The following is a 26,044-nucleotide window of genomic DNA, read 5'->3' as shown; positions in this document are numbered from 1 at the left end:
TTAGAGCGAGGTACGTTGCCAGTTATGAAGTGCAACCATATCTCTCCAAGTAATAACAATAAATTCCTCGACCCATGTTCTGGTCATAGAATTATGAACCCACACGTCTCCCGGTAAAGGTTTATAATCTGAAGTCGAATAAGATATCGAAAACAAAATTTAGCCAAAGGCTCTTGATTTACTGTGTTCATTTTTAGACGTGAGACTTAACAACAAGACAAAATAATATTACGATTGTTTTTTAAAATGATACTGGCTAAATTTGGAGATTTATTCGGTAATTTGTGACTGTGAGAAAGTTTACTTTGAAAGTAAAATCACAGAATTCATGGTTTGGCAATTGTGGGTATAACACATACACACACACACATACATACATATGTATAAAAGGGAGCATATATATATTTTATACATGTACGTAGTTCCACGTTGGACGAGTGGATTTCGCGCTCGGCTACCAATCCGGTGGTCCGAAGTTCGATTGTCGGCCCACAAGAAGCTGTAGGTCCCGTTGCTAGGTAACCAATTGATTCCTAGCCACGTAAAAATATCTAATCCTTCGGGCCAGCCCTAGGAGAGCTGTTAATCAGCTCAGCGGACTGGTAAAACTAAGATATACTTAACTTATACATGCACGTATACATATACATACATACATATTTACATATATATAAATTTTACATGCTTACATATATAATACATACATACATACATGCACACATACATTCATACATATACATATGTGCATATTAAGTGAGTGAGTGAGAGAGAGAGAGAGAGAGAGAGAGAGAGAGAGAGAGAGAGAGAAACCACCACCAATTCATACGCAGCGCGCTAGTGAATTCTACGCGTCAACTTGTAGCGTTCTGCGGAGCCTAAGTAATAAATAAAAAGATGAATGTTGTAGAAAGGTTAGTCTGATACGCTATGCGACGATGCTTTATTTTCTCTGGCCTGACCTCATTCTCAAAGGCCGTCTTTGTTTATATACAGTTATTCCTGTTTGTTATTGCGTTCGCTCGTTCTTCGAGTGGATTTGATTTGCGTGGATATTCGACTAGCAACGCCGAGGCATTTATGCTGGCTGTGACTGAATGAGCTTCCCCGCGAATGAAGAGAAGACAAAAAATGCGAAGGGTAAAATTCGAGACACTTTTATCATTTGAATGCTGATCATAGGTGACTCTCATCACCTCGATTTTCCAGATAAATTTCAATGACATCCGGAAGAGGTTGACTTTCGCTTTCGCTCGCTCTCTCTCTCTCTCTCTCTCTCTCTCTCTCTCTCTCTCTCTCTCTCTCTGCGATATAAGACGCTATATATAAAGATTTTCACAGCGTTCATCTCCCAGAGCTTCAATTATGTAAAAATCTGACGACTTGTACATGCGTAGGTGAGAGGGAGGAGGAGGAGGAGGAGGAGGAGGAGGAGGAGGAGGAGGAGGAGGTGGTTACCGAAAAGGCCCTTTTCGGGTTATAAAATGACCTTTTAAAACTAGGTAAAAACGCGACAGTTTTATACAATGAAAAAGAAAAAAGAAAAATAAAAAGAAAGAGAGAAAAATCTGCGTCGAATAACTTTCACTTACGAAGACTTTTTCTCCTGCGAAGTCCGACGTGAAAAAAAATATAAAAAAAAAACTCGCCCTTCGTCGCTGGAACGGCGCTTGAATGCGACGGTTATCGCATCTTTCAGGTTTTGGATGGAGCCGGGAACAGCCAACCACTAAGCGAAGAGTGCCACAACATCTCAGTATTGCACATGGCTCATGCAGAAGCAGAAGCCTTTCAATACACCATCATAAAAAGCTCAAGTATTACACAACGCGAAAGAAGTGACTATTTCAGGACTGCACCCAATTGAAGCTTATAGGCAGTGAAAGCACCGTTGCTAATTGGGGCGGGTGCCATATTCCCGTACGGATCGCTGCAGGTTATGCAACAATGCAATGATTCCCGTATTGCATAGGCAATACTGGCAACATTCCATTCATCTCATGCTACGAGATCAACGTTGCACTGCCAAATACATCAACTTATGCAATGACAGAAATATTACAAGGCTGAACATTGCAATTAATAGAATAAAAGATTGCTACACGCAATAGCTTATGCAACGAGAATCATTCCCTTACGAATTGCAAACTGATGTCACGAAAGCCATAGCTCAAATGTGACGGTGCTATATTCGCAATGAGAGCCGCGTCTCAACGTTAAAATTTATAAGCTTCCTACAGCTGATTTTTTGTATAGTTTAAGTTCCATTTCAGCTTCTTAAACAGAGTGTTCTACAAGACAATTTTCTCCTGCAACGGAAAGGTCTTTTTCAACTGCGGAAAAAACACTGCAATTGGTTATAGTAATCAGAAGCGTCACTTGAATGACCCTGTTTATAAGAAGGCTTCGCTGGGCAAAAGTGGCATTCGTTCGGAAGCATCAGAGGCGAAATTTTTGTGCATGAAACCTATGCTAATTAACCTTTGATTCGCCATAAGTCGACGGCCCAGCTGTGAATAGGTCAATAAAAGGGTGGTAAAGGCTAGCAGCCCAGCCCTTAACAAGAGAGACTATCCAGGAGGTTCTGCCCCATTCAGGAGTCACCTACTCTGATCTGAAAAGGCTTAAGGTAATTGCATACACACACACACACACATATATATATATATATATATATGTATATATATATGTGTGTGTGTATATGTGTGTGTATATATATATATATATATATATATATATATATATATATATATATATATAAAGGGTATCCATAAAGTCCCAGTACCATTCTGACCAATAAATACTTGTAATGGTACTGGGACTTTATGGACACCCTATATATATATATATATATATATATATATATATATATATATATATATATATATATTTATTACATACATGTACATATATATACACATAATACGTATGCGTGTGTGTATTTGTGCATATGCTGTAATGCCACTAATGAACGGTGCAGCAGCGCGCACGCCATAATACCGCTAGTTTTCCCATGGGTAGAATTGAGCAACTGCGGCTCGATTCATTTCCTGTCACCGAGACCCAAATCGTGTGACCAACGACCTGTATCACAGAGCAACTTCTGGCTGGGAAATCAGACGCGAGCTTTTCCTTCCGAAACCCTCCGTTCCGATCCGTCGGTCGTGCGACCTATACTGTTACGGGCTGCTCTATGAGCAAACTCCCGTGCTGGCACAAGGCCAGCTTCATCTCCGACAACAACGACTATAATTGCTGTTCGAAATCTCACTCTAATCGAAATGAGCTGTTCTTCTTTGCATATTTAAACACGGAGGGTTGAAAATTCCCTCTTGGGCATAAAATGATGTTATTTGTCCTCGTCTTCGTCGAACTGCTATCCTTGACCCAAAACGTTCCTCGGATAGGTCGTGACCCTTAAGGGTCTTAACCTTGTATGTGTCCGCCTTTGCAGGATTAACGTAGAAGCATAAACAAAAGATTGTAAATGTCATAATATTAGTCGTAGATATCGATTCCCGAAAACTCTTAGTGGGTCACTTATCTAGGAGAGATCCCTTTTCTCTACTGAAGAATAATTCTGCAAAGCTCTTCATCATGGAGAGACCCACGAAGTCGAGGAAGGGAGCAGATTTTCACATACACTTTCGAGATCACGTCTCCTCTCCAGACCAGTTTGACATTGATCTCCTGACATTATAGGTTCTTAAATCCTAATCTCTCTCTCTCTCTCTCTCTCTCTCTCTCTCTCTCTCTCTCTCTCTCTCTCTCTCTCTCTCTCTCCTTGTTTTCCAAGCTAATGATTGGCTTCGTTTTGCTCTCATTTGAATCGGTTTCAAGTTTTATTTCGTCGTCAAGTCGTTCATTTAATATCTATTTCTACATCATTTGCCATCTTTTCTCTATGACTTTTCCCGTTCCCTTACCCTCTTCAATAATGTCCCTCATTGTCCCAACCTTCTTCCACACCAAGATGTTTTCCTCTCTTAGCCCCTCTCGCTTGCCTCTCCTACTTTGTCTTGATGGATCGCCCGATTAGTATCTCTGACTGATGACAAACAAAGTTGGGCTTTGTCCATCGTTGTCATGGCAGATTTCCACTCAGTCGACTGATCTAATCCTCCGTGAAGTTTTTACCTATAGCATTAGAGAAGTTGACTTTTAATCTGTCATACCAATGCCTTGGACCTGAAGGTAGTTGACAAAAGTCTTTGGTCATCATTAAGATCACCAGCAAGAAACAGGTGAATTCGGTTTTTATCTGGGACACAGGTCCTATGAAATGGAACGATAAGAAACCCACTCGTCCATGTTCCTTTTATTCGAAGGTTTTCAACTCTTTATTTCAAACCCGAATTTTATCATATGGCCCTCACGCTGAGCTTGTTCTTTAGATCCTACTTCTGGCATTGTAGCTGGGAATGACGTGTGGTGGATGCCTCGAGATGCACATCACACAAAATACTATTTCGAAACTGTGAACCATAACGACAACTGATTCGCTAAACAACATACACACGTCCATCCTGAGGTACAGAAATCGCATGAAAGGCATAACATGGAAGAAGGCGAGACTGAATTTTTACCTTAAGTGAACTTACAAAGAAATGATGAGGATTTTTGAAAAAGATGAATAGTAGGCCATACGTGAAAGGATACGACACAGGAGGTCTGAAGGAGGTTGCTGATGACGAGAAGGAAAAAACAAGGGGGGGGGGGCGAGAAGAGAAGAACAATTAAGTACAGTAGAGAAGATTGGCTATCGAGGACTTGAGCCACACCCTTTCAGAAGTCTTATTATTATCATTATTATTATTATTACTTGGCATTTTTACTGGTGTTGAAAACTTTTATTTTTTATATTATAGAATAAATATATTTTAATTCTCAAGATGCAATATGCAATCTGGAGACTACAACTGGACCTTAGATGGCGATCTCCGTTGGCTTATATTCAGCACCAGTAAAAATACCAACTATAATATACCAACGGAGATCACTATTATTATTATTATTATTATTATTATTATTATTATTATTATTATTATTATTATTATTATTATTATTATTCATTCCCATGGAATGAACCAAACAGACTTACGCTCAACGAAAGGAAGTTCACAAACAATACAATTCTCAATAATGAAAGAGATGGAGCGAGGTCGAAGTAAAACTAATAATAAATAAACAGATAACGTCCAGCTGAAAGGTATTATTGAAAAAATACATCAATTGAAAAAAAAAGTAAACTCTTTAAGAAGTAAGGAAGGTCACGGGGCCAAAGCGAAGGAACCCCAGATGACCCAAGCCTCACAGGACCCAGGTGCCACAGATACGAGCGCAGATCATCGCTCTAACTACGCAAAACACAAATGAAAGGATTCCAGGTGGTAACTCGGTGGCTAGTCAAATTGCTGCTACTACCAAGAACCTAACTGTGACCATTCCTGATTCAAATAATAAAGAGAAAACTAATTAAACGTGAGAGGAGAGAGAGAGAGTCGCTTGTAATTCAACGTAACAGTCACAGAATGAAGAGCGTTGCATGCAAGAGACAAACTCGTAGCGATCATAGCACGACATAGTTAAGTCTCTCAGAAGTAACGGCAGCGGCGGAGGCATCATTCCTTATGCACAGCGTATGTCTATGTCTGTCTCTCTCTCTCCCTCTCCCTCTCTTTTACGTTCTCGTCCGGTGAAAGTAACAGTTTTCGGTCCCCCCGCCCCCCCACCCCTCCCCTCTCAATCTCTCTCTCTCTCTCTTTCTCTCTATAAGACAGCTACATTAATATCACAAGGTATATGTGAAACCACCACCTCTGTGTGTGTGTGTGTGAGAGAGAGGAGAGAGAGAGAGAGAGAGAGAGAGAGACCGAGAGAGCCAAAAACTTGGTTCTGACACCAGTGAAAGTTTTTCTTTCTGGCACTCATCCATCGCCCAGTCAGGAATTACGCATAAGCTGACATTTAGGAGAAAAGAGGAGAGAGAGAGAGAGAGAGCGGAGACGGCGAATATGGGTCACTGTCGCAGTCTAGGACACCTCCAGTGCCTTCCTCTCTCTCCCCTCCCCTTTCCCCTTTCCCCCATTCCCCCCTCCACCTCCCCCACCACCGCTGCTGCAACCTTATCTTCGCTTCCTCCTTTCCCTAACCCGTTGTAAAAGCACGTGTAAGTAACTGCTCGGTGTCGTTATTTCACATCAAAGCCCCTTCAAACCGTACCGCTCAAGGACTCCTCCGGACTACTACTACTACTACTACTACTACTACTACTACTACTAATACTACCCACTCATTCATCAAAAGCAAGAACAGTTGACCATGTATTTGGAAGTGGATATCCTACGCTGGCTACCTCCCCAAAAGACCTGCGTGTGACTTCACACAAGTACACTACTGATTCCGACAAACACCTCAATATTCAGTGCCTCGCCTCGGCTCCCCGTTGAGGACGGAATCCGGCAATTAAGAGGCCTCGCTGCGAAGAGAATGAAAGAAGCGAAGGCTGCGAACGAGGGAGGGAGGAGAAGGAATTCAGGTCAAAGGAAAGAGAATCTTATTTTGAGGTCACAACCGAATGGTGCAACGGATTCGTCGACACGTTTAGAGGACGCACGGACCCTTTCTAGTTGGCCCGGTGAAGATGTCCGAATATTATGATGGGAGATCGTAATAAACGTAATGAGATACAGGCGCCTCTGTTTTCCATCTCCAAAAGTTTCTGGAACGCTGATTCCACTTTGAGACTGTGCATTTATTCGACTGTTTTCTCCAGAGGCGAGCACGTTCCTCATTTGAAGAAAAGCCACACAGGATTTTACATTTTCTAGAAAATGTTAACAGGTCTCTCGTACATAGCTAGGGGAGGATGACCAAAATAGTCAACGCTAAAAATAGTTTACTTTATATAAGAAAGCTATCGCCAGTGGAATAGCAGCATAGGATATTACGTTGAAAATGAAGGCCAATTCTACAGGTAGGTGGTATACAATATGACGAAAGGTACCTCTGTTAAAAAAATGGGGGAGTGGTTATGTCGACAACTGTTTACCCCGAAGGCAAGCAATGGACTCATTGGTTACGAAGTAAACTCGGAATTTAAAGTCTCAGTGATATAGAAAAATGAGCAGACTCTCTGGACAATATGTCAGAGAAAGGTGGGCAACGCCACTAGGCTTGGTAACTGCAAACAAGGTAAACTTATCCAATAAACAGGACGCATTCTCGTCTGGGCTAAGAAAAAAAGTAAAAAAAAAAAAAAAAAAAATTTCAACCGGACCACTTCTCGTTGTCGATGCGGTAACAAGTAGTGAATAATGGAAATGGAGTAGAATTTTAACTGAAGGCTATGAATAGATATATGATGGAAAAATTTGTGAAATTCAGTCATATCATTTACAGCCCTCAACCCTGCACTGTCTTTTTAATAACGATTAAGAAAAGAAGAAAATTGGCAACTCACCCATCTCTCTCTCTCTCTCTCTCTCTCTCTCTCTCTCTCTCTCTCTCTCTCACACACACACACACACAAACAAACAAACAATAGAGTAAAAATTAATTGGACAAATACTGCATAAAGACCTTTTCTAAACAAATACAGTCAACAAAAAGCAAGCAACTGTGAACACAGTCACAGCTGACAACAACGTTTTTCATTGTCCATAATTTCTTCACGCTCCAAGCATTTTTGCAAAAGGAAGGCACACCAGCGGAAATGTACACAGTGTATTGAAATGAGCAAACAACGAGCACCCTTGTTCTCTCTCTCTCTCTCTCTCTCCAGTTACCCATCACAGTGATTCTTGATATTGTCTTGATGATACCGCCAGCGTGTCTCCTCTCCTCACCTGCTATCTTTAATTCGATTCACTTTCACCTTGTGGTGCTACCATCTGGTGGCTGTTTGACTCGAGCCAGTCAGATGATCCACGATCAACATCAGATGTTGAAGGGTCAGATGACCACCCGCCCCCCAGTCCCCCCCAACCCCCACACCAAAGTCAAACATCAGATGGATGTTGTCCGGTAATGACATAGCGAGTTGCCTCATCGAAACCTCTTAATCCTAGCGTAGATGGGTCTTAATTGAGCCCTTTGGAGAATCGATCGTTTTTTTCTAAGATACACACTCATTCTAACCATTTTGAAGTGGCGTAAGCTGTAAATACGAGTTTTCATCTTAGAGATACGAGTGCATACACATACACACATTATGTGTATGTATATATGAACAAAGTCACAGCAACGAAGGAAAAAGTGAAACAATTGGAGATGCTAAGTATTTCGTAATAAAACGAAAGTACTTAGCATCTAATTGTTTCATTCTTTCCTTCGTGGCTGTAACTTTGTTTGTATATTCATCACGTTTTTACCTTTTCGTGAATTAAATTAAAATACACAGACACACACACAGACACACACATATATAATATATATATATATATATATATATATATATATATATATCTATATATATATATATATATATATATACACTAGTATATTCAACACCTATAAAATGAACACCTTCAGGGACGAACCATAGAGTCCGTTTAAGGTCAGCCTGTGCTCTGAACTTGTCCAGACCCGAGGAAAGCGGTGGCAGACTAAAACTCAAGGAACACGGAAGAAGGAAGTGTATGTCACTGCTTGAAATTTTGATCAGAACTAAGACCAAGGCCACGAAAAAACAATTAAGAAAAAAAGAACAATAAAGAAAAGCCATCAACCTATTCAACTTTTTCTGAACAAAAGGTCAAATGAATTGGGTAGTCCAGTGCCCCTTATTTACCCAAGGTCGTGGCGGTGGGGGAGGAGTTAAGTAGGGACAGAGACTTTTTTCTTCCCGTCTGGTGCCAACTGGAGAATTGACTGACCTCATTTAATGATAAAATACAGGTCAAGATCAAACAGCTCTTAGTATCACCTACTACAATTGCTTACTTCTAGGCAGCATTCAGTAACTGTGCTGACTTTTTTTTCTTGATCATTCTACGTTTTTACTGATATATTTCCATCTTTCCATTCAGTCATTGCACTGACCTACTTTCATTTCCCATTAAACTGTCTTGTCACCGATCATTCAATTAATGCGTTCAATTATTTCCTTTTTCCATTCAGTTACAGTATTTGCCCCATTTTATCTACCATCCAACAGGTGCTCTGACCAATTGTAGTCTATCAATCAGTCTTTGTACTGACATATATCTTTTTTTACATCAATCTATCATTCTCCTGACCATCAGTCAGTCGATCCCTGTCCAATGACTAACATTTTCCAATAACAGTAAAAATAAAGGAATTCGTTTTCGAAATCTGAGCTCGTTCATCCATCTAAAGAAAAACATCCTCTGCTTATTAATTACCTGTTTAATTTTTCGATTGTAATTTTGCCCCTTCTTCAGCAATTCATTATATTCTCTCTCTCTCTTCTCTCTCTCTCTCTCTCTCTCTCTCTCTCTCTCTCTCTTCTCTCTCTCTCTCTCTCCGACGAACGCTTGTCAGCATACTAATGACCCTTGAAGCTAGTCCTACTTATATAAAGGATTTTGCGTATTAACGATTACAACGCAAACGTCACTTCCTATAATTCATACACAAAAGAATTTAGTTCTTACAACAGGTAGCTTGTAACGGAGAGAGAGAGAGAGAGAGAGAGAGAGAGAGAGAGAGAGAGAGAGAGAGAGAGAGAGTCCTATAAACAGGATTCAACTATCATAGCTGGAGAAAGAGCGAGAGGGAGAGAGAGAGAGAAGGAATTCCTACCAGGTTCCTTCAGGGTCACTGGGCTAGGCCACAGCAGCCTGTAACGCAAATTGTACAGGAGAACTGTGAACTGTAAGCGAATAAAGATGATACAATGGATGATTATTAGCGTAGCAAGGTTGGTAAGGCAAGGTGATTTACCGTGTCAAAATTATGTAGAGGAGAAAGTAATGTCACGCAGCATTACTTACGACACAAGGGGTTTTATAAAAGGATCCAAGATATTACATACAACGCACTGAGAGAGAGAGAGAGAGAGAGAGAGAGAGAGAGAGAGAGAGAGAGAGAGAGAGAGAGAGAGATTCCTTACTCTAACACAACTGGGACAGCGGCAGAGCCTCAGATGAAGTGTTGCCAATAAGAGAAGTTGCCCTTCACCTTCTTCGAGGCTAAAATTTGTTGTTGAACACTTTTTTTTTTTTCTGAGATTTTATTGACGCAGAAAGAAATCAAAGGCCAAGAAACATTGCCATTTTTGGAAGGGCTGACGCACAAAAGAGCAGCATTCTAATTTTTCAGCACTTCTTTGTGGGATGGAGCTGCAAGCTCGACGTACTGTACCTATTTAAGGCTGGATGAACTTGTGAGTCATATAGACTTGGTGTGAACTTGGCCCCGTCTATATATACATACATACATACATACATACATACATACATACACACACACACACACACACACACATATATATATATATATATATATATATATATATATACATGTATATATGTGTGTGTGTGTTTCTGTGTAGAATCTACTGGTCAAAAACCAGCTACATGTGAAACTGTAATAGCCACAATGCCCTCCTCTAAATTCTCAAGTTCTTTGCTCTTTTTCTGGATACGCTTGTCACACAACAAAGCCTTGAGCTCCAACTTCAAAGAAATTTGAAGAAATCATGATAACATAAAATTTCTTGGAAATTGGAGCTCAAAGGCTTTTTTAGTGACAAGTGTATCCTAAAAAAAGCAAGGAATTTGAGAAGTTAGTGGGCATTATGGCTATCAAAATTTCATATGTATATATATATATTGTATATATATATATATATATATATATATATATATATATTATATATATATATATATATATATATATATATATATATATATATAAACGTAAGCGCAATACAGCCAAGACCATCAACGAACGGAGAAAAGGGATGAAATGTGCCAGAGGCCAATTATTACGCTGGGACCTGCCCACTGAAACTTAGCATCTGTAGGTCATTGAACATAAGTCGAGATAAAACGAAAAGTACACGAAGGGGAAAAGATAAGGAGTCTCTCTCTCTCTCTCGCCTCCTTTCTCTCTCTCTCTCTCTCTCTCGCCTCCTTTCTCTCTCCCTCTCTCTGCCACTTGCATTCCACCAAGACCCTCAACCTTCATTTTCGACCCATAAATTCAAAGTCCATTTCCTACTCCGCCATCCACGACCCCGTCCTTTGCATCGCTAATTCTCTCTCTCTCCCCGCACCTCTCTCTCCTTAGCTATTCCCAGACTCTCTCTCTCTCTCTCTCTCTTCCGCAATCTGCGGTGCAACCTAGCAGGTATTTTTGAAACCATACAATCGATGAATAGATTTCTAGAGACTTTATCGGGTTCTAAAGTAGTAATCTTTTGCTCATTGGTTTATGAAGACGCGAATTTACTAGCAAATATAAGAATGAAAATTCTCTCCCGGCACCCCTCTCCTTAGCTATTCCCAGACACACTCTCTCTCTCTCTCTCTCTCTCTCTGACTGTCTGCTGTTCAACCCAGCAGGTATTTTTGAAACCATACGATGGAGGAATAGATTTTAAGAGACTTCAACAGGTTCTGAAGTAGCAATCTTCTGCTCATTGGTTTATAAAGACGTGAATTTACTAGCAAATATACGAATGAATTCATTGTCCTGAGATCTGAACACAAATTCTCACAGCAATTATAAAAAGGAAAGCTAAAAAAGCGTCTTTTACCTCGTTCAATCTGCGGCTCAACCTAGATTTCAACGGGTTCTGAAGTAGTCATCTGTAGCTTATCAGTTTATGAAGGCTAAGTATAATATAGGAATGAAGTCGTTGTCCTTAGATTTAAATACATAAGATTAATAAAAAATAGAACTCGTTTTTACCTTATATTAAACCTGTAAGACAGCAAACTAGTCCTCTTGGGGGTACGTAAATTTAGGGAGGATACGGCACCGATGGCATACACGTCAACACCACAGCCATGCATAACAGTTTTTATTTACAATGATATACTGACTTGATATACCGTCTCATTTATTTGCCACGGCTTACGCTCTGTTTCCCACCTTTCCCCTGTGTCTATAGGCTTTCTATTCTGCCAGAGTTTGCTTTTCGAATATACATTCTTAAAAGGCGTTTTGTAAGAATATATGAAGGTTTAAGTAATGCTGAAAATGACAAACATCACTGAATAATAATAATAATAATAATAATAATAATAATAATAATAATAATAATAATAATAATAATAATAATAATAATAATAATAATAATAATAATTCTTTATAAAACACAATGGTACTTCGGTTCTTCATCGTGTACTCTTTGTTGGGACTGGAAGTAGTTAGAGGCTGGTTTGTCCACAGACTATCATTCCGAACCAAATTGGGCATTATTATTATTATTATTATTATTATTATTATTATTATTATTATTATTATTATTATTATTATTATTATTATTATTATTATTATTATTATTATTTAAAGTGCCACACAGTCATCTGGAGGCACTAAAAACATATAAGTGAGGAAATGATTCCCTGCAACTGATTGATCCAGAGTACAAAAAACAAAAACAAAAAACAAAACAAATAAGTAAAGAAATAAATAATAAACATACAAATTCAACTGCTTCCGTAACATAAGGGCTCGTAGGTAACTAGTAGCTTTGTTTGTTCATCTGGGGTCGTCTATCTGATTTCATCTAATCTTATTTTTCCATCTCGCTTGTTTACCAAAGAGATTTATGCTAAATATTTTGCCCAACATTATGACCTCCCTCTAATTGAGAACAGGGGTCACATTTAATTTCTTAAGGATGAACAATTAATTAGTGCAGAGATTCATTTCACTGGCGCGTCTATAGATTTTTCTGCAGACTTAAAACAAATACGATTCGTTCTGATAATGGAGCGACGGCTTTAATGAAGTTGGTTCACATGACGCGAATTCTGCGAAGAGCGCATTTTTCAACGTACTCGAGCGATCAGCTGATTGCAACGAGGCCATAAAAGAGATTGCTCGCCGGCAATCTAAACAAGAGGCATTGCGGCTCGCCAATAACTCATCTGCGCTCATAAGTGGTTAACCGGCGCGCATGCGTGCGCACGAGACTAAAGAGAAAGAGCTATTTATAATGATAACAGGCCGCTGTTTACGCCGGGAATCAGAGCAAGAAAGGACAACATCAATGTGCATATAGCGTAAGTAATGAGAGAAGGGGAAAAAAACTTGAAGTACGAGTTCTGGCATTGTCCAACGTAAGAGGAATTATTATCTGTATTGCCATAGACAGACAGACAGATTGCCTGAGAGCTCTCTCGACTTCATTTTTGTTCAGATGTAAGCAATATATTGAGGCGTGTTCTATCTGACTGTCAATAATAATAATAATAAATTCTAATAATAAAATAATAATAATAACAATAATTAAATAAATAATAATAACTTAATAATCATAATAATGTGGCGCCGTGGAGGAGTTGGTTAGGTCGTCAATAGACTTAAGTCAAGTTAAGCAACATTGGGGCTGGTCAGTCGTTGGATGGGTGACCGCTCTCCTCGGCGTTGATTCCTTGTTTGGAAAGGATCTTTACCATAATTTCCTCAGTCTACTCAGCTGTAAATGATACCTATCCCTGATGGGGTAGGGTCCAGCTATGGGTTAAATAGCAAAACTCAGCAATGATGGAAAGAAATGAAGGAATAAACGACAACGACGTAAATGGAACCTCTGGCAACAGAGGAGCCTCGTCCGGCAACCAGGTATTCAACCCAATTGTAGGGGAAGACGGTCAGGTACTTGGAGGTCGTCATCCAGCAACTGATCACACACAACAACAGTAATCAACAGCCTGAGATTGGAGCTACAGAGGCAAAAAGGAGAAATGGACAAGAGAGAAGAAAATAAGGAAATATGGAGATGCTACATCAGAAGCAACCCGACGGAGAGAGGATATAGAAGAGATTGATCAACATCTGGAATGAGAGGAATAACACCCCCCAAACAGAGCAGAGGCTGGCAGACCAAGTAAGGAACATAAAGAAAAAGAACTGGCTCTCCCCAAACAGAAAGAGAAGAACTGGAAAGGGAAATGTCACACGACAACGAATTACACGAAAGACGAACTGAGAGACGATGCCACAGAAGACAACAGGGAGGATGAAGTATCAAACAACGCACACGAAGAAACACCGACGAAGTAACAGAGAGGACGGAAATGGTAGAAAGATTAGACAATGGATGGAGCCAGATACAGAGAGAACAAAGATCCCCTCCATGAAAGCCTACAACACCAAGAAATTAAAGGAGAAAACAAGTGAGGTATGCAATGAAATAATGGGCCTAATAACACCACCAGTAGTCACAGAAACAAATAACTTGACATATGCAGGAGCAAGATTAGTAGCAGAACTGATGGGGTGATTCGAACACCAACACCACCGTCACAACCAACCCAACACGAAAACCAAAACAGCAACCTCCTTGGAAAAGGCGCCTGGAAAAGCAAATCATGGTGATGAGATCTGACTTGAGTAAACTGAAAGAGATGGCAGAAAAAAAGGCTAAGAAGCAAGAAAAGAAAAGAAGGGAGGAACTCAACGAGAAATACAAAGTACAAGAGAGGACTAAACAACACAATAGAAGATGTAAAACAGAGGCTTAAGGCCAAAGCACACAAGATCCAACGGTACATGAACAGGAATATGGGATACCAACAGAACAAACTATTCGGAACCAACCAGAAAAGACTATACAGCCAACTAATAGGGGAAGACAACCACCCAGAAATTCCTGAAGCCGAACCAAGTAAGAGACTATGGGAAAAACATATGGAGCAATCCGGTATCACACAACAAACATGCAACATGGCTCCAGGAAGTCAAGGAAGAAGAAACAGGGAGAATAAAACAAAGATTCACAGACATCACGACAGACACAGTCAGACACCAACTAAAGAAAATGCCAAACTGGAAAGCCCCAGGTCCCGATGAAGTCCATGGATACTGGCTCAAAAACTTCAAGGCCCTACACCCACGAATAGCAGAACAACTCCAGCATTGTATCTCAAATCACCAAGCACCCAAATGGATGACCACAGGAAGAACATCCTTAGTACAAAAAGAACAAGAGTAAGGGAAATATAGCCAGTAACTACAGGCCTATCACCTGCCTACCAATAATGTGGAAGTTACTAACAGGTATCATCAGTGAAAGGCTATACAACTACCTAGAGGAGACAAACACCATCCCCACCAACAGAAAGGCTGCAGAAGGAAGTGTAGGGGCAACAAAAGACCAGCTCCTGATAGACAAAATGGTAATGAAGAACAGTAGGAGAAGGAAAACCAAACCTAACGCATGGCATGGATAGACTATAAGAAAGCCTTCGACATGATACCACACACATGGCTAATAGAATGCCTGAAAAGAAAAATATATGGGGGCAGAGGAAAAATACCATCAGCTTCCTCAAAAATACAATGCGCAACTGGAATACAATACTTACAAGCTCTGGAATAAGACTAGCAGAGGTTAATATCAGGAGAGGGATCTTCCAGGGCGACTCACTGTCCCCACTACTCTTCTAGTAGCCATGATTCCCATGACAAAAGTACTACAGAAGATGGATGCCCGGGTACCAACTCAAGAAAAGAGGCAACAAAATCAACCATCTGATGTTCATGGACGACATCAAGCTGTATGGTAAGAGCATCAAGGAAATAGATACCCTAATCCAGACTGTAAGGATTGTATCTGGGACATCAGGATGGAGTTTGGGAATAGAAAAATGCGCCTTAGTCAACATACAAAAAGGCAATAGTAACGAGAACTGAAGGGATAAAGCTACCAAGATGGGAGCAACATCAAACACATAGATGAGACAGGATACAAATACCTGGGAATAATGGAAGGAGGAGATATAAAACACCAAGAGATGAAGGACACGATCAGGAAAGAATATATGCAGAGACTCAAGGCGATACTCAAGTCAAAACTCAACGGCGGAAATATGATAAAAGCCATAAACACATGGGCAGTGCCAGTAATCAGATACAGCGCAGGAATAGTGGAATGGACGAAGGCAGAACTCCGCAGCATTGATCAGAAAACCAGGAAACAAATGACAATACACAAAGCACTACACCCAAGAGCAAATACGGACAGACTATACATAACACGAAAGGAAGGAGGGAGAGGACTACTAAGTATAGAGGACTGTGTCAACATCGAAAACAGAGCACGGGGGCAATATCTGAAAACCAGTGAAGACGAGTGGCTAAAGAGTGCATGGGAAGAAGGACTAATAAAAGTAGACGAAGACCCAGAAATATACAGAGACAGGAGAAAGACAGAAAGAACAGAGGACTGGCACAACAAACCAATGCACGGAACAATACATGAGACAGACTAAAGAATTAGCCAGCGATGACACATGGCAATGGCTACAGAGGGAGAGCTCAAGAAGGAAACTGAAGGAATGATAACAGCGGCACGATCAGGCCCTAAGAACCAGATATGTTCAAAGTACGATAGACGGAAATAACATCTCTCCCATATGTAGGAAGTGCATACGAAAAATGAAACCATAAACCACATAGCAAGTGAATGCCCCAGCCGGCACTTGCACAGAACCAGTACAAAAAGAGGCTGATTCAGTGGCAAAAGCCTCCCACTGGAGCCTGTGCAAGAAACATCAGCTACCTTGCAGTAATAAGTGGTACGAGCACCAACCTGAAGGAGTGATAGAAAACGATCAGGCAAAGACTTCTCTGGGACTATGGTATCAGAACGGATAGGGTGATACGTGCAAATAGACCAGACGTGACATTGATTGACAAAGTCGAGAAGAAGTATCACTCATGATGTCGCAATACCATGGGACACCAGAGTTGAAGAGAAAGAGAGGGAAAAAATGGATAAGTATCAAGATCTGAAAATAGATAAGAAGGATATGGGATATGCCAGTGGAAGTCGTACCCATAATCATAGGAGCACTAGGCAGATCCCAAGATCCCTGAAAAGGAATCTAGAAAAACTAGAGCTGAAGTAGCTCCAGGATCATGCAGAAGAGTGTGATCCTAGAAACGGCACACATAGTAAGAAAAGTGATGGACTCCTAAGGAGGCAGGATGCAACCCGGAACCCCACACTATAAAATACCACCCAGTCGAATTGGAGGACTGTGATAGAGCAAAAAAAAAAAAAAAAAAAAATCATAATAATAATAATAATAATAATAATAATAATAATAATAATAATAATAATAATAATAAATAATTAGCAAGTATTATTTGATATATTTAAAAAAATTTTTAAACATAGAGATACATAGAAAAACCTAGCAGATACATGGCTTGTGTCGATAGAAATAAATAGCTTTCTAGACATATTTATGTACACAGCGTTCATACAAATAAACGTGCAAATATATATATATATATATATATATATATATATATATATATATATATATATATATATAACACATATGCATTTATATGTATATATACACATACATATATATACACACACTCATATACTAAGACGAAATGAAAGAAAAAACAGAATAATTCGTTTTTAATCTTGAGGCAATTCTAAAAAAAAAAAAAAAAAAAAAAAAAAAAAAATGATCAGTCTTCAAACATGAAGTGCTTCCAATCATCATCCACGGGCCCCTCCCTCCAAACCCCCCCTTCTCCCTACAAAAAAAAAAAACAGCCTCCCTTTCCAAGGGAAAAATAGAGGAACACGTGACGTCACGAGGCATTATGATGCTTATAGTGCTCTGCTAATGTTAACTGTTTTCTTTTAGTATTTTGCCTTTTCCCAGATGATCTGGTTCAGCTCCGTAATACATCTTCAGAGTTTTGCGTCTCTCTCTCTCTCTCTCTCATCCCAGATGTTGAAAAATCCCATAAAGGGTAAAATCTTTGAAACGCCTTCCAAAAAACTGCAACAATAAATGAGAGAGAGAGAGAGAGAGAGAAGCGGAGATGAGGAGAGTTTACGAGCGAGAGAGAGAGAGAGAGAGAGAGAGAGAGAGAGAGTACGGGCAATGTCAGGACGAAGTGTACAGGATAGAAGACCCACTATCTGAGAGACGGACGTCAGGCCAATTCCAAAGAAATAGTTGTAGTGATATTTACATAAATCTAAGATAAAGGATGTTGGGAAATCCCACACCAAGTGAGAATAGTTTCCTTCTGTCAATTTAAACGTTTAAAGATAAAAAAAAAAAAAAACATCCCGGATGCTCACTTTACGTAAATATTCAAAAGAGCGCAACTCCACATGGCTAAGTAATAACAATATCAAATATCTAATATCATTCATTGCTTTATCGGGATATTGTTTCTTGTTCAACAACTAGGTGGTTATGAAATGAGATCTGTTCAACAGGGATCGCTGTTCCTGGGTAGTCATTTTGTATCTAAAGAAAGGAAGTTGAAATTCTCATAGGCTTTCCCATACAAAACAAGTAAACTATGCATCGTAGCAATTGATTTTTCTATACAGCATATAATGCTGTATGAAACTCTCAGCCCCTAGTGGTGCCAGACGCACGACTATGGCTAACTTTAACCTTAAATAAAATAAAAACTACTGATGCTAGAGGGGTGCAATTTGGTATGTTAGATGATTGGAGGGTGGATGATCAACATACCAATTTGCAGCTTCCTACCCTCAGCAGTTTTTAAGATGTGAGGGCGGACAAACAAACAGCCATCTCAATAGTTTTCTTTTACTGAAACTAACATGGGTTCATATTACTGAGAAGTCAAAGCACCACATATGTTTCAGATGCATCATGCATGTACCATAAGGACGAATTGCTTCCAAATAGATAAACCACTTCAGTATTCGAGCTGGAATTCTTATGACTCGCTACACACCAAGTAAGCTATCTATTTCCAGGTATCCTGACGCATCCGGTCATACTTGTTGACTTAAACAGGACCATGCCAAGTCAAGAGACGTAAATGGGATTTCCAGCGCTGCAGTTACGTCACGTCTGGGTACACAACCTTTGAGAGCATTCAGGACTTGATCGGAAAATCCCACAGAGGGAGATTAAACCTCACAAAAGGCAAAGCGATGAAATCATCTCGACCTGTGACGAAATACACAGCGCAACCAACGTCCTCCGAAAGACATACTAGGCCTATCAAGGCCTCATTGAGGCTGAAAGGCTTTGGCCTACGCGGAAACCCATCGTCCAGTGATGTGTGAGTGAGATAAAGCCGCCACCACGGTAGTATCTGGGAGTCGATCTGCATACTTCTTAAAGGTCCAGCCACTAGACAGTAGCTGTGGGTATAGCCCATTAGCGCGTAATGTCACTCAAGTGCACTAAAAGGAACGCCCCTAGGCCTCTGGCCGGTGGCCACCGCTCTTTCGACCATGAAGATAACGTTATTTCTTCGGCAGCAGAGGCGTGGACTCGTCGTCGGTGGAGAGAGAGCCCCTGGAAGAGAGTCGAAAGCTCTCAGGTTGTAAACAAAACGCCTTAGGTCGTCTCAGCTTCTTGCGCGCGTCTCTCGACAGGAAGAAAAATAAGGACGAAATGGCAAGTCATCCCGTATAATGCGGCGGTGTTATATAACGTCAATTCATCGCAGGTTACCGTCAACACAAAAACACATTACTACTACAGTAGCCATGAATACACCTCGAACATGATCGCACAGAGGGGGCCGAGGTCGAAACGAGAAGAGAGAGAGAGAGAGAGAGGGGGGGGGGGTGTAGGGTGTAGGGTGCGCGACTGCTTGCCATTACATAACTGCGTTCAGTGTTCAGTTATATGGAATATGTCGAGCCTTGCTCCGAGAACCGAGAACGAAAGTGAAAGATCCGTCGACGAAAGAAGGCTGTGGAGTTGGCACCGAGGAGGTCTGCTGCGACCACGCGCTGCTGAATGCATCGTGTAAAGTCCCACCACCAAAACTTGCCAGACCGCTCTCTTCAACGTTTGTTTTTCGTTCGAGTTGATTAAGCTGGCCTTATGCCAGCACGGGGTCTTGCTTTCCTGAGCAACTCGCAGATCAAGGTGGACGTCAAACAGGCATTTCTCAAACCTCACAGACTGAGGCCAACGCCAAGATGATACACACCCCGGAAGTAAAGATTTCCCCCTAATTATTTTCATGTTATCTTGGGAATGAGTGGGGGGCGGGGGGCGGTTTGGGAGTTCCCTCCTAATTATTTTCATGTTACCTTGGGAATGGTGGGAGGTTGGGGGGAGGGGACAATATGATAGTAAGGGAGGAGACGAAGAAATATAATGCCATAATACCCATCGCTATACTTCACTGAAGGTTTATTTCATTATTGTTATGTATGTGTGTGTGTGTGTGTACTCACTCCCTCCTCACTTACGCACCCGGTCGAAGATTCCGGGTTCAGCAACCGCATGTGGCCACGTAAGGGATTCCAAGATGCGAGATAAGCTATGCCAGAAATGAAAATAAACGAAGGGGAAAGCCATAAACGCAATTCATCCCGATAATCCCTCGCCAACGACCTCTGATTCTGTTTCTCCGTTGCAACAACAGGATGCAAAGAGACGGCAACGACTAAGGGGGCTCTCCCAACGGGAGGTGTTTCTATGTTTAGAGGAGCCAGTGTCGAGGACCTTTCTTATGTAACTGTCTTTCAGACAGAAAGAGACCTTCCTCATGCAACTCTGGAACAGACAGAGACCTTCCTCATACAACTCTGGAACAGACAGAGACCTTTCTTATATAACTCTCCTTAGGATAGGCAGATGTTTCTTATCCAACTTTCTGAGGAATAAGCAGAGACTTCATGATAGGCCAAGGACTCTTGCGCATAGCTCTCGTGAAGACAGGCAAAGAACTTTTGTATACACCTCTCCTCAAGATTCGAAGGAATCTTTTGTGCGTGACTCTTTAAGATAGGCAAAGACCTTTCGAATGTAAATCCCTTTAAAACAGGCACATCTTATGTAAGTTTCTGTATGATAGCCAACGACTTTTCTTATGCAAGGTTCCGTAAGACAGGCAAAGACATTTCTTATGTATGTTTTTCTTTAAGACAGGGAAGGAGGATTCAGCCTTGGAATAACCCCAGTGTCTATTCAATTGCAGCCTTGAATATTCACTATATCCATACAGAGAACTTTCGGGACTCTTTAAATATCAGCCATTATCATGGTTAGCCTGCTTTAAAAACTAATAAGAGTGAAAATAAAGAGAAAATATAAACTGAAACTGACACCAACATAATCAAGACAGGAAGGGTTATTGTAAATAAGAGCAACAGACAAAAAAATAAAAAAATAAAAATCCTGTCTGTATATTGCCAATACCACACGTAAGCGTAGTATCACTGCTTGAATCTCCTCTTTATAGAATAGAATATAAGATTTAGGCCAAAGGCCAAGCGCTGGCACCTATGAGGTCATTCAGAGCTGAAACAGAATCCGACAGGGAAAAGCTCAAGAGCAGTAGCGCTATGATTCAGTGGTTGGGAGAGCGTGGAAAGGAAAATGGATGAGCGAGAATATGAACGGAGGTACAGTAGAGGGAACGAAGGAGGTTTCCAGCTATAGGGGCTGATTGACGGCACCACTCACCTACGGGGTCTTCCTCAGATTCCTCTTCGAATCCATTCCCACAGGGGAACGAATCCAAAGGTCGAACGAGAAACGGCGCGGGACCCCGTCCGACTTCTGCAACGATCGTTCAGCTCGGCAGAGCATCGTTGCAACCCATCGATCGATTGCATGGCCATCTGTATGCACGAAACATCAACTACGTTCGCGAAAGTGATCGGAAATGCGGCCCTAGGGGTAAGGGGGGGGGGGGTGGAGTGGGGGGTGAGCGGGAGGGGGAGGGGGATAGGGAGGGGAGGGGGGAATGTGAGAGTACTGACGGCATTCTTTCATTACCGACAAACAGACTGAATAGACAGACAGACAGACAGACAGGCAGCCAAGGAGAGAGAGAGAGAGAGAGAGAGAGAGAAGAGAGAGAGAGAGAGAGAGAGAGAGAGAGTTCCATCGAGCGCACATAGACTTCTTCATCAAACCTATTGTTCCGGACACAAAAGACTGACTGAATTATTATTATATTGCTTTTGTTTCTCTATGCCAGTCATGCTAATGAGAATCAATACATCACACAGCTTAAATTACAATATATATATATATTATATATATATATAATATATATATATACCATGTATATATATATATTACATTATATATATATATATATATTATATATATATATATATATATATATATATATATATGATATCTAATATATATATATTACATACACACACACACACACACACACATATATATATATATTATATATATATATATATAGATATATATATATATATATACTATATAATATATAGTATGTGTGTGTTCGTGTATGTGCAAACAGGCAATGCATAATCTGAACGAACACACTGAAAATAAATAAGCACAAATATGACACTTATTATGCACATTCTAGCTTAACATAGCAAGAAGAGGCCGCTTCTCCTTCAATGATAAAAAATCCACAAGAAAATTCATTAGAAAAAGAACAAAACCGACCGCAGCCGACAAATAGCAGCATACGGAGCAAAAATGACACAATATGACACCGAATGACACAATATGACACAAAAAGCATTCACACACAGTCCGCGCCACGAGCGGTCTTTTGCGGTAAAGTGAAGGGGGGAAGGCGAATTATGCTTCCGTTCTCAAGGATCATGTGAAAAAAAAATGAATTAAAAAAAATGAAAATTAGTAAGACGAAAACTAAGAGAGGAATTGCTTTAAAATTAGCGTTCTAACTTTACCTTATTCAGTACAAATTAACAGGTTGACTGGTACAGTTATTTTCGTTGCTCACAAGGAAAGATTCTATTATTATTATTATTATTATTATTCCCTTATTATTATTTTATTTGGTTTATCACTGTCTTCCAATTCGACAGGGTATATTTCTCGTTATTATTATTTTTTAAGTAAAATCTCGCGGGGCAAACAACTACATGAAAAAAAGATATACAAACGTCTAAAAGAATTCAGTGTTGCAAGTAAGATTCTCTTACGTGAGCATTTTAAGTCATTTCCCGTCGATTATTATTATTATTATTATTATTATTATTATTATTATTATTTAGTTATTTTTCTAAGTAAAATTTCACGAGACAAACAACTACATGAAAAAAATATATACAAACGTCTAAAGAATTCAGTGTTGCAAGTAAGATTTCTCTTACGTAAGCATTTTAAGTCATTTCCCGTCGATGGCATACCGAGTGAGCATGAATAAGCCAGCGTCTCTCTCTCTCTCTCTCTCTCTCTCTCTCTCTTTCACAATATTCCAACAGTGACCCGGATTCCATGGGAAACAGTCTATCTTCAACGCGTTTTATAACGTTTCTTACGTACTCTCAGTTATTGCCTAAGCTCAGTTTAAAGGGCCCATAAAAACTATATATATATATTCTAATATTATGCATTAACCTACAAATCCCCTTTAATATCCAGTTCGCTCTACCTCGGAGTTAATGTATATATTTGCATGTATGTTAACCTAAGGCGAATATTTTAGTTGATAATAATTTCGTCATTAATTCCTAGGCGGAGCTAATTGGACATTAAAGGACATTTGTAGCTTCAACATAAAATCAACACAGCAGACATTAATTACAGTTAAAATATATAATCTTCTCTAACAGTAGATTCAACTAGCTGCCATCACTAGTGCTGCACTAGCCGCCCAACTAATCCAAGATAACAGCTATCGTTCGAGTCCTCGAGCGCACTCCTATAACGTAAATGTCAAAGACGCAGTTTGGATAAGGTCAGGTCGTTCTGAATATCCGCAAAGGTAATTAACGGCCGCCCAGGGAAGGTCAAGAGGCCTCCTTAGCATTGCCGAACTCAATGTCATCACTCACTCTCCCCCCAAACCCACCCCCCCACCCCCGTCCCCAGGGGCCCCCGGGGCGAGGGAGCAAAAATTTCATATCTTTCAACTGCTAGATTCGCTCTTTCCAGACATTCTCCTCCTTCGGCAGGGGAGGGAGACGGGAAGGGGAGGAGGGGTTGACCCCCACGGGGAGGAGGGGGTGCCACGGGAGGGCCAGTTCTCCGGGGGGGGCCCGGAGGGGTGGCCTAAGTAAAACAGGTGGTCGCTACACAACTCTCTCTTCGAGCAGCCATTCAGCAATTGAATTCAGTGGACCGAGTGGATACACACGTACACGAACACATATACACTTTCATCCATACCCCCAAAATGAAGTTGAGACTCGTGTACACAAACACTCTCATCCTTATACACGCGTAACCAAGAGAATACAGTTGTAAACAAACACACATATAGCTGAAGAACTACACTTTAACTCTTACTTGACGACACATTGTAGTAAATACACATTACTACATTTGTAAGCAAGCACATAATGTCACACACATACCTAATCTGGTGCATACACACACACACACACACGAACGACCACACACACTTTCATATACATACACTATCGGCCGATACGGTCATCTACACACGCACATCGAAAACAAAAGGAAAAAGAAAACACTTTCATCTACACATACCGACTACAAGAAACGCTCATGATAAACCTGGGCTTACTGTACCAATCTCAGAAGAGCAACTTGTTTACTTCCCGTCGTTTAATCGCACTCAATTTTCCTGTTTCTAAAGGGGTCTCATTAATATCTCTTCACTCATCCCTAACTCTTTACAGCGCCTCAGAGACATCGCTTTCGCTCCCCTAAACTTCTGAAGTTAAAAGTAGTAAAGGGAGCAGCGGCCTGGCCTGTAGTAAACCCATTCGTTTCGGCTAAGGCGAAGTTTTAACATTTTCCCGAGAGAAGAAGAAGAAGAAGAAGAAGAAGAAGAAGAAGAATGGAGGATCGCTCTCAAGAGAACTGGCAACTGCCCAGAAATTCGTCCGTCTTCGCACAGTTCCCGAAGACCACTTTCACAGTCGTCGATTACGAGCGGATTCCCCAGGGGGGAGGGGAAGGGGGGGAAACAAAAAATACTTAAAAAATGATACAATTCTCTTTCGTTTCTTAAGTTCCATCAAGCCTTGGATTATGATTCGTTTTCCCTCCGTCTAACGCATATGGAGCGTTAATAGATCGAGCTAGCCCTACTATAATACGAGCCTAGACCTATACAAACTTCCTCATGTGGCACTGACTTGTTTGGTTTTGTTTTATTAAATGCCGTTCTAACATACTTTTGAATAATTCACTTTAAAAGAGTCAATGATTTTATTCTTTACCGAGAACCTGACCACACACATATTGCAACTCCGGAATGAAGCGTAACGGTGCTTTTTTCTTTTTCTTTTCTTTAAAGGAACGAGCGAATGAATGAATAAGCTAAACAGCCTTATAAAGAAGAGAGAGGGTGTATGAGTGCTTCCTTCTTACCTTGTAGTTGAACATGTCATCCAAACGCTGTTCGACGTCAACTCCTCTCTTCGGTCGCATCAAGAGGTAGATTCTCCTGACGGGGCAAGACCGAAGGAGTTTCTCCACCAGGACCTTCCCCATGAACCCAGTGCCGCCCGTGATGAAGACGGTTTTGTTGCGGTACCATTCTGTAACTTCGCTGATTCCCAGGTCGGTCATTGTCAAAGATCAGTGTAGTGCAGCAGCAGCAGCAGTAGTATTATAGTAGTACTTCCACACGGCGGTCTCTCCGAGTCACTCAAGTCTACCACACAATCGAGAGAGCCACTTTCCGTTCTCACTTCTCCACACCAACTAATCTTCGCTGCGAGAGACTGCCAGGTATAGACTAGGCCACGCCCCCTGCCACCTCCCAGGCACCAATGGGGATCGACTGCCCTCGACGTCACACCGCTCCACCGCCCCCCTCCCCCCTCCCCCACCCAGGCATTCCAGCCAATCACTCCTTCCGGAAGGGGTGACGTCCGCTCCCACTGCCATGCCTAACCCTTTCTCCCGCTGCAACTGAAAGTGACAGCTGAGTTGATAATATGCGGTGCTAAGGCTAACCTGGTAAA

At 40.8% G+C, this 26,044-nt stretch overlaps 1 protein-coding gene across 2 annotated transcripts in view; it reads right to left on the bottom strand.

The window, feature by feature from the left end:
• Positions 1 to 25,803, bottom strand: part of LOC135199434 (putative fatty acyl-CoA reductase CG5065) — a 75,930-nt gene extending 50,127 nt beyond the window's left edge. The window contains exon 1 of one of the 2 annotated variants that reach the window (XM_064227465.1): positions 25,446 to 25,803. In XM_064227465.1, coding sequence (XP_064083535.1) covers positions 25,446 to 25,646 — 201 coding nt within the window. In that variant the 5' untranslated portion in view covers positions 25,647 to 25,803. The remainder of the gene's footprint in view (positions 1 to 25,445) is intronic. The other variant, XM_064227466.1, reaches the window with a different exon arrangement.
• Between the last annotated feature and the right edge of the window lie 241 nt (positions 25,804 to 26,044).

This window comes from Macrobrachium nipponense, chromosome 25 (assembly GCF_015104395.2).
Source record: "Macrobrachium nipponense isolate FS-2020 chromosome 25, ASM1510439v2, whole genome shotgun sequence".
Taxonomy (NCBI): domain Eukaryota; kingdom Metazoa; phylum Arthropoda; class Malacostraca; order Decapoda; family Palaemonidae; genus Macrobrachium; species Macrobrachium nipponense.
Note: the sequence above shows the minus strand (reverse complement) of the source record. Positions and strands in the feature narration are given on the sequence as shown.